This window comes from Trichosurus vulpecula, chromosome 4, assembly GCF_011100635.1.
Source record: "Trichosurus vulpecula isolate mTriVul1 chromosome 4, mTriVul1.pri, whole genome shotgun sequence".
Classification (NCBI taxonomy): domain Eukaryota; kingdom Metazoa; phylum Chordata; class Mammalia; order Diprotodontia; family Phalangeridae; genus Trichosurus; species Trichosurus vulpecula.
The window spans coordinates 155,011,793-155,027,082 of NC_050576.1; the positions used below are offsets into that span (position 1 = coordinate 155,011,793).

Consider the following 15,290-nt stretch of genomic DNA (forward strand, 5'->3'; position numbering starts at 1 on the left):
CTCAGACACTTGATACACTTACTAGCTTGTGTGACCTTGGGCAAGTCACTTAACCCCGATTGTCTTGCCTTCCCCCCTCCAAAAAAAAGAAAAAGAAAAGATGGTTTCTTTGGAGGATGTTAATTGATATTCACTTGTGTATATAAAAAAGCATACATTCCACTTGTATGTTGTTTTGCTGGTGTTTTAAATTGTTTTCCCCCCTTTGTTAACAAATTAGGAGTAAAAGCTTTAGCCACAGCCTTTTTCTACTACATAACGGTCAATCTCCTGGTTAGCTTTCTACCAAGAATGTCAGTGTTTTTTTGTAGACATCTCTCATTTGAGTCACCTGTGTGCAGATCATTCTGTGCTATACAAATGCAGGTCATTCTTATGTGTGTCTTTTGTGTATACAAACATTTGAGAAAATAGTCAAGGTTCTAAAACAGTCACAAAAATCAAATAAAATGAATTTCAAACGGTAAACTTTTAATTAACCAGAGTTTCATTGTTTTCACGTCATCCTCCCCAACCCCCAAATGGAAACCAGATTTTGTAAAATCAGTGGTAGTTTTAAATTTTGAATTTTCATACACTGCTACCTGAAATAGCAACCAGTTATTACGACACACAACACACACAATCCAGTGCCCAAAACTGGTGATGTAGGTTTTTCAACAAAAGAAAAAAAACCACGTTTCAGCAGTTCAGTGTTCTAGAACACTAGCTGACAATTCTATCACCAAAATTTTCTGTGTGTGCTGTGTGGCATCCATCAATGCCTTATAATGCTTTCACCGATCATAAACATTTGAGACCCTGAAGACGAAGTAGGATTTTATATGAGCTGAAAAGGAGAATCTTATCAGAAAGTCCATAAAGGGAAATATTCCTTGGAGGGGGAAAAATCCCATAGATATATAAGGAATAAAATCATCTGTTTATTCATGGCTATTTTTATTTACTAATTTTTGGTCTCTAGAAGTAAATGTATGTAACTGTTTTGCTATAGGGAAGCAGTGTATGGCTATTATTAATGAAAACCAACAGACCATTGGCCAATACATTTTTTTCCCTCCCAGACTTTTAGGCCCACCCACAAAATTCTCATGATTTGTTTGAGTCTGGAAAAGTAAAGAAAATGCTTTCAAGTATTCAGTTCCTATCAAAAACTGGTATCAAAAGTAATAAAGGACCTAATTTCTTCATAATTTCACTTTTCAAAAAAATAACTTAAGAGAAGCAAGAGGTCCCAGCCCTTTACTTTATAATAAATACTATAGAACAACTATAGTTTCTTAAAACACCGTGGAGAAGAGTCTGTGTTTAGCACCTCAATCATGGTTCTTAATGTTGGAAATGTCTCTGATACTGATGGAAGACTCTTGTAAGAAGGAGAAATACTGAAAAAGAAAAAAAAAGCCATGAAGACAATACAATTTACCTAAAAGAATGAGATTTTTATTCTTACCATGTTATGTATTCATTCATTCCCTAACACATACTTATCAGTCAACTGGGCAAGGACAGAAATGAGAGAAAATAACCTTGTTCAAAAGATAGAAGAAAAAGTCAGGATTCATTTATTTAGCAGGCATTTATTAAGCACCTACTATGTGAAAGGCATTGTGTTAAATACTGAAAATACAAAGACAAAATCAAAATAGTACCTGCCCTCAAAAGAGCTTACATTCTTTGGGGTAGGAAGGAGGTGGTAAATAACATATACATACAAAATTAAATATGTATACAAAGTAATTTATGAAATAGGGTGAAAGGGATCAAGAGAGGCTTCCTGTAGGAGGTGGTATTTGAAATGAGCCTTACAAGGTTCAATTAATTAATTGGGTTAGGAGTTCTGCCAATAGACAAATAAGTGAACCTTTTTCCCCCTCCTTTGTAAAATGAACAGGGCTCTTCTTTAAAATGTAATTCTGAGGTAAGAGAGGTGGTTCAAAATTATGTGATAAAAGGAAATATAACCTCCAAGTCATATTTTTGAGAAATAGAAAAATAATAATAAAAAATATAAAAATAGTAAAAGGTAGAGTCAACAGTTGAGTGAACCTGGAATAAGAGAAGGCACCTGACAGGGCAAAGCATAATCATTTCAAATACTAAGTGTTGACTGCTGAGTTAAATATAATATTTTCAGAGGAATACATATCTGGAAGGCTAGCTTGTACAATGCTTTCATTTTTTAAATGAGGAGAATGAGGCCCATTGAGGTTAAGGGACTTGCCAAAGCCACATAGGCAATAATTATCCAAAGTGAGATTTGAATCCAGGACCTCTGACACCAGAACCAGGGAGCTTTCCAATATTAACGATCTTGAGTAAACAGCTCACTTTAGAACTGACTTTTAAAGAGAATACAAATAACTCAGCAATTATGAGGGTGGCTGCTCTGTGAAATGGATCTGAAAGCAAAATGAGTAGACAGAAGGAATCTCAGGATAGGGAAGTAGAAAAAAAAGAATAGGTAGTTCAGATAGCATAATCTGCTTATTTCTCTGAGGCTAAGGCAAGTCTCACTTTGATTTAATGTGGGACTGATTTAACCCCCTCTGATGTTTCTGAAAACAAAAGCCAGTAAACATCATAGAAGCTGCAATTCCCCTCCTCCCACCTTCTATGGCAGAGTCACTGGCCTACTGCTGACAACTTGTAATTCATTATTGAATAATAATCACTGAGACGTGTACTTCTGGCTAACTTACAATGAAGACTTTTCAAAATTGAAAACATGGAAGAGAGGAATTTAAGATATTTCCTGCTTAATGAAAAAAATCTGAAAATTTATTGTTTATACTTTCAACAACTTAATGAAGGGTAATGGCACCAAGGGTTTCAGGTAATGAGTGACTTTTTTCTAATGATGTGGAAATAAACATCTGATTATTTTGAAAATAGGTTGGAAAAAAATTGTTTTTATTTTGTAAATACATTTTTCCAACAGTTAGCCTCATTTTTTTTATCCATCCTATTTCAATATGCCTACTCTTTTAATGGTCCAGTATAGCTACCAAAAAAAAACCTCTAAAAACTTAAAACATGAATGAAACTCACTGATCAATGATGACACTCATATCATAAAAACTACTTCTTTAAAGATCTAGGAGTGTTAAAAGGATACTTGCTGTGCCCAGTGTGTAGCAATTTCCAGCTTTCCCCAAAACATTTACCTTTGTAAGCTCATCCAGCTTTTGGCTATTTTGCTAAAGGCCTCTGATCCAGGAGCTGTCATGGCTTCAAAGTCAACTAACTGGAGGGGAAAAAAAATGGAACTTTAGCTCATGTGGTTTAGTACTAAAGAAAACAGCTTGAAATCAATTGATGTACCTTGAAATAGGAAGAATTCACAAACTGAAATTTAATGTACAACTGACCAACTTTCTATTCCAAACTCCAACATACCTTTCCTTTGGGAATTTTTCCGGCTACTTCCTTCCCACTTGCCATCAATGCGCCCACAATCACAGAATAAGCTATTACGCTATGGACAAAAAGCAACATGATCAAATTCTATTTGGCTGATATGATCTCCTGTTCACCAGGCAGCTAGCTACCGTGACTTCAAGAGCTAAACTTCCATACCTATTTTCAACCATATTTTGGACCCTAAGAATGAAATTCACAGAAAGAGAATTTTAGAGCTAGACAGGCCCTTAAGAGATCATCTAATCATCACTATATAATCCCATCAGTTTGTTTTAAACTTGAGTAATCAAGATTAATCAAAATCAAATAGATGATACCAACTAAGCTTTAAGAAATAATACTGAATTATTTATTTAGTCTTAGTCCTACTCTCACTTTAATGACAATGAAATAAGAAACAAAAACCAAAGTTTCAGTCACTCTGTCTAATGTTAATAATATTAATACAGGGTTATCAATAGTCAAATAGATCTATTTGACATCCATTGGTACGGATGTCTCCCCAACAATCTAGATTGAAACTCATCCATGTTTTCCAGTCCTCTGCATGAACAACTCAGATTTATTTGCCCCTTTCAGATTTATGAAAAGCATTAATAACCATCCTGTGGGGTAGGTATAAATATTATTTTACCTTGTAGATGAGGAAACTTGAAATTCTGAGAGGTTACATGGCTTTCTCCAGTTCACACTCCTACAGTATGGAGTAATGGATACAGAGAGCCCTTGGCATTGGAGTCAGGTTCAAGTCTTGAGTTTGACAGAGACTGGCTGTGTGACCCCTAGTATAATACAGCTACTTAATCTCTTGGTGACCTAGGCAACTCTCCAAGACTATAAATTGTGGAGAAGGTGCCAATCTGTTTGGTAGAAGCAGTTTCCACACCAGAGACTACCCAGTGAAACCACAGGTCCTGTTCCTATGTCTATATCTTTCACAAAGTGCTACTCCAATGCCTCATCATGGAGCAAAGGTGACCCTGGGTTCCCAAAGGTTTTTATGTGTGCATAGACTTATCTACACATTATGTACCCTCCCCCCCTCAAAAAAAATCTCCAGATTTAAAACTCTGACCACAACATTCCAAGGGAATTAAACACTGAACGTAGTCTCAACATGTGATAACCAGATCAATGTGAAAACTGACTTGTTATAAAAGCTTCCTTATTATTTTATTTTTTTAAAGACTGGGATTCCCTATCTTTTGCCCAGGCTGGAAGTTCAGAGGCCACTTCTACTCACACGACTGACTCCTCTACTAATTAATTGGCTCAGGAGCTAAAACAACCTGCTTTGTTTCTGACCTGGGCTGGTTAGGTAATTTGGTCCAGCTTCTCTCCTCAGGAGCTCAGTGAATTAATGCTGAACTGAGTGGAGATGCTAATCAGAATAGCCCAGCTCAGAACTCTCAAGCTCAAGAGATCTAACAGCCCAGCTTAGCTGGGATTATAGGCATGGGGAAGGAAGCAAAAGCTTCCTTCTTGATAAGATGCCTGGATGTTCTAAGTCTGTATTTTCTCCATACACTGATGTGGTTCATTATATAAACAAGAAACAGTCATTTTTCCAGGCTTTGAGCAAATAAGGTATGCTAGAATGAAATATGTACAACCAGTACAACAGAAACATTAAAGATATTAATAAATAAATAAAAGTGCTATGTGCTGGGAGGGTGGAGGTGAGGGGGTAAAAACCAAATATCCCTAAGGGTCCAATTACCAAGAAAAGCAGAAGGGAAAACACTGACTGTTTATATTGCTATGGAAATTAGCTTCAATACCTACCCAGGGATGGGGAACCTGCAGCCACAAGGTCACTTGTAGTCCTCTAGGTCCTCAAGTGCAGCCCTTTGACAGCATCCAAACTTCACAGAACAAATCCCCTAAATAAAAGGATTTGTTATGTAAAACTTGGAGTCCGTCAAAAAGCCACACCCAAGGACCTACAAGGCCACATGTGGCCTGGAGGCACTAATGATTCAAATCTCTCACGAATAATAATAGTTCATAAATTTACTTTTCAGAGAATTGTAGGTGAGGAGCTCATCTTTAGAATTCCTCCTTTGGTTTTAGCAGATCCCTACGCTTACTAATCTTCAAGCAATAGTACAAATCTCATTTTTAAAAATCTGGCATTCTCTGATGATATGCTGTTTTACGGGTACCATTTTAGTTGTGTTTTGTGGGACAGGAAAGGAGTACTACTGGCTAATGTTTCATTTTCTCACTATTTAATTTTCTACTCGTACTCTATCCAAAGGGCACAATTTTTTATAATTAAGAATACAACTGACCTGGATCCTCTGGAGAGTGGCATTAAGTTATAGAAGTAGTAAACTAAGGATAAAATTAGGTTGCAGACAGCATCAGCCTCCTGGGGAGGGAAACAGAAACCCATGAACATCAAACACTTGGATGTAAAATAATTATCCATAAGGTGACAAGACACACAGAAAAATGTTGGCTTATTCCTCCCTACAAAGAATGAAAACTGCCCAACTTTCCATCTTTTCGTATCCCTAGTAAGTCCTAATGTGTAGTCTATGCTGAACTATCTTCTTCCTTCTAGAGAAATTGAATGATTTCCATCTTGAATGTTTTCCCTTTCCATAAAAGACAAGGTACACATGCAAGCCTATAACTAAATGGTTCAAGAAATTTAGTTTAACGTGAAACTCAGATAGGTTTTAAGTCTTTTGCTAACATTACCATATAAATCCTCATGATGACATACATAAACTGATAAAATGATGTCAGACAGAGGAAAGGATTTTCCTGGGGTCACAAAACAAATCAGTGACGAGACTGAATTAGAATCTAGAGTAGTCAAGCAATCGAGGCTTAAAGTTAATTAAAATAGGAAAGATCTGGAAAAACACAAAACACAGATAACCTGAAGTGCACTCTCATTACTGTAAGCAAGTCAAAAACAAATACATCATAGTTAATTTAAAAAGTGGGATTTTAAATAAATAACTATCATGAATCAATTTATGATAATTATTCACAGAAATTATAACAAGAGAAGAAAAATGACAGGGGAAGAGCTCATGCCACTTTCATTATAGAACAGTTTCTCAAACAGTTCTAGCCAAACCAAAAGTATATCATACTGCAATACCTTGCTTTAGTTGTATCATTCTGCTCAATCATTTTGTTTCCTTAAACCAAAGTTGCTAAGTTCTAGATTTTTGTAGTTTTGTTGTTGTTGTTATGTATATGTTTAAAGAACAGCATCAGAAAATGAATGTAGATAATACACAGAGTAATTCAAGATTATTACATGGATAGCATATGTTTTCATAATGGAAAAAGAATGTTAGCAGAGACATAAAAAAAGATTTATATTAAGAATTACACCCTTTAGGAGAAAGTGGAAATAATAACCTACCCCGAGTTCTGATGACAGAATTAACACTTTTCCTTTAGTTGTGAGATCTTTATACAGTGCGTCTATTTCGGCATGATATAATTGTGTTCTTTCTTCTGTGGTTTGAGTTTCCACAGAAAATAATATATTGCCAACTCTGAAAGCACAAGAATGAACAGAAATGGTATGGGTTATACAACTCATTCAGAGACCCAAATACTGAGGATAAGAAAAGAAGCAAAACCCAGAAAATTTTCTTGATGTGACAGGAAGACAAATAGCTAAATATTTGCCTATTTTCTCTTTCACTGCATTTAACTCCTACATATCACTTCCAAGGATGCCACTTTCATAAAATGCAATGTGAAAGTCAACCTGCTTTGACTAGTTGCCTCTATGAGCTTAGCTTAATAAAGGGGAACACAGCTCTACATCTTAAAGTCTGACTTAGAACTGCCAAGGAATGTAATTCTGGAACCACTCTTTGCCAAAGAGCTTGCCACTGTTATGGCTGAGAGTTACAGGTTCTGAAAAATCAGCCAATCAACAGTTAGCAGGTAAATGGCACTTACCACTTACCCAACAGTGAAACCAAGTATGGCAGGTAACAGTCCCTAAACCTTAGAGAAAATTACAAACTAGAATTCATACACTCAGACCTTGTTTGTAGTCTTGCACATTTAGAATATCTGATACAAAACAACAGTCTTGATCCCAATGTAAGGAAACTAATGCTCGAAATCTCTTATAGCTTGCCCAACTTATCTGAAGCTATGTAAGTACTATGTACTAAAATCTTTGGAGTACTCTAAAGGTATCTTATAAGATGAGTAGTTTATACATGAGGAATAATTTTATTCAAAGGGGAATAAGCAGACTGACTCAATCAGTGGGCCAAGCAAATATATCCTTTTAACAAGGTACAAGAGATGAGGAAGTGAATAAGGTGCAAAATTTGACATGCACACTAGACTTTGGGGGAGGCAAATAATTTTAAAACCTTAGCAAAAGATAAGATAGCCTGAGCCCTTAAAATGATTAATGAAATATGAAATAAACACATCTGTAAAATGTTAACTTTATTGTCCATAAGAAATGATGAGCAGGTGGACTTCAGAACAACCTGGAAGGACTTGCATGAATTGATGCTGAGTGGAGTGAGCAGAACAGGAAAACACTGTACGCAGTAACAGTGACACTGTGTGATGACCAACGTTGATAGAGTTAGCTCTTCTCAGCAATGCAATGAACTAAGATAATTCCAAAAGACTCATGATGGAAAATGCTATCCACATCTAGAGAAAGAACTATGGAGTCTGAATGCAGATCAAAGCATACTATTTTTTCCCTCTTTTTAAATTTGTTTTTTTCTTTCTCATGGTTTTCCCCTTTGGTTCTAACTCTTCTTTACAATATAAGTAATGTGGAAATATGTTTATTATGATAGTACATATATAGCCTTTACAAAACTGCATGCCATCTTGGGGAGGGCGAGAAAATTTAAAACTCAAAATCTTTTAAAAATGAATGTTGCAAACTAAAACTAACTAAATATTTTGATCTCTGACTTAGGCGGCTGTGACAACCTGGGGAAGTCCCTTAAATTCTCAATGCCCCAGATAACTCTGTGGCTGTTGTATGTAGATCGCATACTGATCTGAATGGTGGAGAGAATTTCTCATTAAGAGTTCCCCATATGTGCCAATGTAATCTTATCTGCCCTCCCCCAAAGTACAAGTCAAGAGAACACTAAGAAATTAGATAGGATATGAAATACTGAAAAGACAAAAAAGAAATACAAACTACTTGGAATAATATTGTTCATATTGCCACTAAAATATCTATGAAGAGACAATCAAAGATATTGGTAGGAGCAATTGATATAGAAGGAATTAATCATTGCTCTGAGCTGTAAGATGGGGATAATACAAAGTACCTATCTCACAGATTGTTATAGTGCTAAGTATGTAAAAATTCCTGAAGGGTCAAGATTAGAGAGAAAAAAGATTTTTTTTCTTTTTAGAAATTATATACAAGTGCATTTTAAAAAATTATCCCTGATACAATTCTAGAATGGATTAATAAGTTGACAGTTTGTGAGGATCTAGAACACCTACTACAAGCCACTAAATATAAGTCACATCAAACTAGAGTGACATCCCATTTCCTGACACAGTTACTACATTGGTAGGGAAATGCTAAAGAGATAGTTTATCTGAACCTCAGCAAGGACAAAATCTCTAATCTCTAACTTTGTGGACAGGATGGACAGGCAGGGACTGGAAGACAGTAGTTCTATCAAACTGTAACCAGTTGTATGGATTAGAGTATCAGTTGAGGGAATTATGTAAACCCTGGCAGAGGTTTGGCCTTCACTGTTGTGTTCAAAAGACCTCATTCACGCTTATCAAATTCTCAGGTTGACATCTTTTATGTACATATCCTAGGCTCCCTAACTAGACTCGAAGAGCTCAAGAAGAGGAATTCTCTTACTTTTGATGTATCCCTGAATCCACACCGTCTACCATAACAGATGCTTAATAACTGCTGATGGTGACAATGACGTTTGCTTATCCAGCTTATCCAGACTGTGGGTGAGCTATGTAACGCATACTAACACTGCTTCCTTCACCTGGTTTATGAAGACTTTTTTTCTAACATTCTTTCAATTTCGTTATAAAGGAGCTTCACCCCCAAAAGATGCATTTATTGGGGAATCACTGTATTTACTTAGGGATCCTATGCATGCATGTCAAAGCACTTCACAAAGTGGCATATTATCCATATATTACACAAAGGAAGCAAAGATCCGTGAGTAGTTCAAGATTATACAATGCTTCGTTTCCCTCCTGGCCCTGGCCCTGACTTCTGGACTTCAAAATCATGCCCCTATGACTATCTTCTCTAGGAACTTACAGAGCCTGGGGCCTCTTTGATTTGTCACATCCAATCACCCTTGGGGCCTTCTCAACTTGGAATATCCCTCTATAAGACCTGCCCTCTTCTCCCAATGGTGAATTCCTCCTGGAGCTTCCATGATCTGGAGAAGCCCAGGCTGGCCTATCTTCATTACCTTTCTCAGCCCTAATCCTGGCTTCAGGAGTTTGAAATCATGACCCATGACAGGTCTTCATTAACCAGCCTCCCTCACCTTTGTGTGTCATATTCCCCCATCAGAATGTCAGCTCTTAGAGGGCAGGGGCTGTCTTTCTTTTTACTTGCATTTATATTCTCTGCATTTGGCACACAGCAAACACTTAATACATGCTTGTTTCCTTCCTTCCCTCATGGCATACAAATTAAGACCAGAATTACTGAATGGGATCAACTGTGTTTGTCGTTTAAATGAGAACTGAAAAAAATTGGCTTTGGAGTTGCCTAAAACATAATGATTAAATGAAAAAATGGTAAGCGCAAAAATGCCATACTTGATTTCTCTTGGACTTCCCGACTCTTTATTTTACCCTCTCAATTTCCACATTCCATTCTAAATCATTTGCCAGTTACTTCCGGCCCAAACCTGACTGCACTTGATTTTGAGCTCTAAGCTCTTATCCCCATTTCAAGTGAGATTTGATTTCACAGTTTTGCCAGTCAACTCCTGAAAAGCTCTCTGCTTAATTTTCCCTCCCTTCCTTATTCACATGCAGATACAATTCTTCCCAATTTTCATAATCACTCAAAAACCTAACAGCAGTTTTTGAGATAGTTTCCTACAGGATCAACGATCCAGTATGAGTTTCCAAAGATACGGAAAAAACAATGCTTTCTAGAAAGGCTATTAGAATACTATACTTAAAATATGGAAAACTACTAAATTTGAGCTCATCAGAAAATTCAAACTGAAGACGTGCAGCTAATGACTACACCAAACTAAACCTTCAGACATCCCAAGTCAGTAGCCCCCCACAAAAGTAAAGGGCTCTGGCTATGTACCAAAGAAGTCTTGGTGTCTTTCATTCCAATAGGAAAATGAAAATCAACCAGATTATTTCTATATACCACTCCTTGTGATATAGTTCTACTTAGATATCAGACGCGTGCACACATGCACACACACATGCACACATGATACATGGCCATATTTTATACTCACTCTTTTTAAAGCATACATACTTGTCTCCTGTTATAGTAATTGTGAATCCATCATACTCCTTCCCTTGATCTTTGAGGCTGGGAACTTTTGTATTCACAGTGAACCCATCTCTTGTTTTACTGTTAAACTGCTTTCGGGAAGAAAGAAGAGCAATATTACTAGTCTGTAACCGCACAGCTGGCCCTACCCACTGCTTAGTAATACACATTTTTTTTACTTGACAAGGTCAACCTGACACCATAAATGGATTGTCTACCTATGCCAATCAGTTACTGGGGAATGGCATCTCTTGCTTGGTGTAGTGCAAAGAACTCAAGACTAGAAATCAGGAAAATGGGCTGCAGTTCCTGCTCTAGTATTTAGAAGCTGTGGGATTTGGGAACACATTTAAAACTTCTCTAGGTCTCAGCCTTCTAAGGGCAGCTCAGTGGCACAGTGGAGAGACCGTTGGGTCTGCAGTCAAAAAGACCTGAATTCAAATCCAGCCTCAGATACTTGCTAGCTGAGTGACCCTGGGCAACTCACTTTTCTGTCTGCCTCAGTTTCCTCAACTGTGAAATGGAGATCATGACAAGCACCTTCCTTGAAGGGTTGCTGTGAGGATCAAACGAGAAAATATTTATAAAGTGCTCAGCCCAGTACCTGGAATATCATAAGCACTTAATGGATGCTTCCCGCCCGCTCCCCACACTTCATATGTTAAATTAGGAGCCTAGACTTAAGATCCTTCCAGCTATAATGTCAGATAATTTTAGATTATTCCATGTAATAAAACAGATTCATTCTAATGATCCTAGATTCTACAAATCCAACTTTTAGCTTATCCCTACACATAGCCTAGAGGGAAAAAAAAAGCTACCCTAATCACCAGAGTTAAGTTCTCATTTTTCTCCTATGCATCTGGGTTTCTATATATGGCCACCTACATTCATGTAGGGGCAATGATAGTCATTCCTAAGATAAAGTCAGTATCGTACAGCAGAAATAAGCAATGGATTCAGAGTCTGAGGATTCAAAGTAAATTCCAAGCTCTGCCACTTACTACTCATGTCACCTTGGGTAAGTCACTTAACCTCTCTAGGATTCAGCTTCATCGTCTATAAAAATGAGAGTGAAGAAAATGGCTTCTAAAGTCTTTTCTAGCTCTAAACCTATGATCCTAGCATACAGGAGGTGCTTAATAATGCTTGCTAACTGGTTGAGTGGCATGCAATCACCGTATTTCCAAACAGAAAACATCTTGATGGCTTATACATAAAACATGTCTAACCAATGTCCTGCCATCTTTGTAATGGGGGTATTTTAACCAGAATGCCATGAAATGGGACTTTCAGTCTTTAAGTTGGGACACATGTACATCGTTACTTTGTGTTACTTGGTATTCACCGAACAATAGACTGAGTATAAATTGTTATTAAAAAAATAACTGTAATCTGGGCTATTATGAAAAATAAGCTACCCTAATTTGTGTCAAAGAACAAATGTCACAAATACTTCGTACCTGCTGATCAGTGAGAGTAATAATGCTGAAAGAGCAGAATCATTCAAGTTTTTAGTCACTGTATCGCAATTTAAAGCTGAAAATTTTGTTGTTTGTCTACCATGGGTATTCATGCATAAAATGCTGGTCTTCAATTTAAATAAATATATGAAGAACTTTCTAAAATCACTCAATTTTTTTTGTTATTTTGGCTATAGCTTTAAATCTCTTATAAAGCACTATACGTGACTATAAAATAAAAAGCTGCCAAGTTAGTAACCTTGCTTATGATCCCATTAATGCCCCTTGAGGACACAGATGACCTCAATTTTATTTTCTCTTATAATGCTTGTTAGCATTATAAAATGCTAAAAGGCACAGAACTTGCCTGAGAGAGCTCAATAGATGGCAGTAAAAGCAATAAATAAATGATCACATAAAAATGAAACAAGGAGACCTCACAGAGACAAGGAGATTTCACAGATGTGACGGCAAATCTTAAATTTCCAGCGATAAATCAAGATTACTTCAGATACCAATTTTTTAAAAAAATTAATGTAACGAACATTCAACATTCACAAAAGAACTGAAAAAATGAAGATACAACATTTGTCTCGACTCCTCACAAAAGAGTAGCAGGTCTCACTTTGGTTGTTTCAAAATGTTGGCTTTCTGGGGAAGACAGGGTGTAAAGAGAAACTGAGTAAATTAAGAAGTTGCTTGCTACAACCCTCATGTGGAATTTGGATAAAAAGAGCAACGGAATAAAACGGGAACTCTTTGCACACAAATCAGAGGACCACTGAAGGCATTTGAAGGATAACAGGCAAGGATCAAAGAGTCTTAAGTTGGGCAAGGAAAATTACAAAAGTAAAAGTCTGGCACTGAGGCAGAGACAAACATCTCGCCACAGTTATCCAGCACAAAATATAAAATGAAATGAAGCAAAAGGAATGGGCTCAAGTGTATCCTTAACTTAGGCTCCCACTGTAACTTCCTTAGTTTAGGTCCTTTATTACCTCTTGCCTGGACTATTGTAGAAGCCTCTTAACTGGTCTTCCAGTCTCCAGTCTAATCCTTCTCTAAATCCATTCTTCACACCGCTGACCAAGTAATCTTCCCAGCAACACTCCTCTGATCACATCAGGTTCTTTTAAAAAAATTATTTAAAACCTTCAGTAGCTCCCCAAGATCTTCCCCAATAAAGTATCACAACCCCTGATCCCTGAATTCAAGGCTGTCTGAAATCTGCCTCCAACCTCTTTTGAGTCTTAACTCAGACTACTCCCTTTCATATACTTTTTGTTAGACAAGATTGTACTACTTACACTACTCTCCACCTCTCATTCTCACCCTAGCCTCTCTGATTTTCTGTGCTTCTGCTCATGCTATCCACCATGCCTACAATAGATGTCTTTCTTCCCCTCTCCCCACCCCTATTTATCTGTCTGCTAAAGCCCCACGCTTCCTTCAAAGACAAAGTAGGGGCTGTTTCCTCCACAGAACTTTCCCTGATACCCTTTGTCCCCAGCTTAATGTGATAACTTCCCTCCACAAATTTCTTAGAGCACGATGCCAAGACTTCTCCTTTGTGTTTCATCCTCCCTGGTTTCACACGTATATATTTAAATGCCATTTTTGGACCACTGGACTGTGAATGCCTTGAAAGTATGTGTCATATCTATCTTTGGTATCACTGGTGTCTTGCACGTATTAGGCACTTTATACCCAATTCTTTTGTTTTGCCTTCTAAAGAAGCATATATTTACATTTCCAATGTTCTGTTATCTAAATATTTTATTTCACTCTTGAAAATTAAAAAGAAATTAAAATGCCAAGTTAAGTGCTTTTTAAAACACACACATATTCATGATCCCTTTGTACTGAAGCCAGACACAAAATGTTGACAACTGTTCCCTTCCCATAGGACATCACTTCCCCATAGTCCACTTGACAACAACATTAACAAATAGATATGAACAAAATAAGCAGCAATGCATACCTAGTCTTGAACGGTAACCAGACTGGCTTACTGGCTCTATGTTCTTTATCAAATTTCTCTTTTACTTTTAAAATAAAGATGTTCACAAAACATATGCTTCCTTTTAAAGTCTGTTCCTACTTAAAGATGTTCCTTCTTATAATGAAGGTATTTGATATCTCAAAGGCAAAGAATTTGCTCCCATAATTCTATGGTAAGTCTAACTGACTAACATTTCATATGAACTAGCTGTAAGGACTGTAATTAACTATAAGGAATTCAGGAGTTTCATCTCATTAAATAATAACCTGAAAGACTAAATAGTATCTTTTATTCAGAAACTTACACTTTCAAAACAATTTTTACATACATTAATTATCAAATACTCATCAAGAACCACTTGAGGCAGATATAATTAGATAAAGGTAGATAAAGAAAGAAGCTCAGAGAGGTTCATATGACTTTTTTCAAAGTTAAGTGGCTTATCAACCAATCAATTAACCAAACCAAGACTAGAACTCTAGTCTCTGGACACTCAGTCTAGCACTTTTTTCACTATACTGTTCAGTTTACTCATTCAACTAATACTCTAAGAGTAAGTTATTTACATTTATATAACACAGAAGGAATAAAGTTCAGGAAATTCATGTCATATATTAGAATGATGACACAGTTTGGTCTTAAATTAGCTAGCACTTTTAAGATCAAAAATTGTTTTACACAGGCTACATCATTTGGTCCTCATCACAAACTTGTGAGATAGGGGCTGTTATTATCCCTGTTTTGCAGATGAGGGAACCAAGGCCATGTGAGGTAAAGTGACTTGCCTGAAGTCACACAGCCAGTCAAGTGTCTGAGGGAAGAGTTGAACTCAGGTCCTCCTGACTCCAAGTCCAGCAGTCTATCCCTTGAACCACCCAGCTGCCTCTAAATAATGACT

The 15,290-nt window shown here is 36.8% G+C and overlaps 1 protein-coding gene across 5 annotated transcripts in view; it reads right to left on the bottom strand.

Annotated features, from left to right (window-relative positions):
• Positions 1–450: 450 nt before the first annotated feature.
• TTC13 (tetratricopeptide repeat domain 13) overlaps positions 451–15,290 on the bottom strand; it is an 86,079-nt gene continuing 71,239 nt past the window's right edge. Inside the window, exons 18-24 of one of the 5 annotated variants that reach the window (XM_036755124.1) lie at positions 11,415–11,483; positions 10,910–11,016; positions 6,815–6,950; positions 5,718–5,797; positions 3,400–3,478; positions 3,168–3,247; positions 451–1,385 (exon numbers count right to left, since the gene is read on the bottom strand). In XM_036755124.1, the coding sequence (XP_036611019.1) occupies positions 1,271–1,385; positions 3,168–3,247; positions 3,400–3,478; positions 5,718–5,797; positions 6,815–6,950; positions 10,910–11,016; positions 11,415–11,483 (666 nt within the window). In that variant the 3' untranslated portion in view covers positions 451–1,270. Of the gene's footprint in view, positions 1,386–1,662; positions 2,403–3,167; positions 3,248–3,399; positions 3,479–3,865; positions 4,206–5,717; positions 5,798–6,814; positions 6,951–10,909; positions 11,020–11,414; positions 11,484–15,290 lie in introns of those variants that run through there. The other 4 variants (XM_036755127.1, XM_036755126.1, XM_036755125.1 and 1 more) reach the window with 4 other exon arrangements.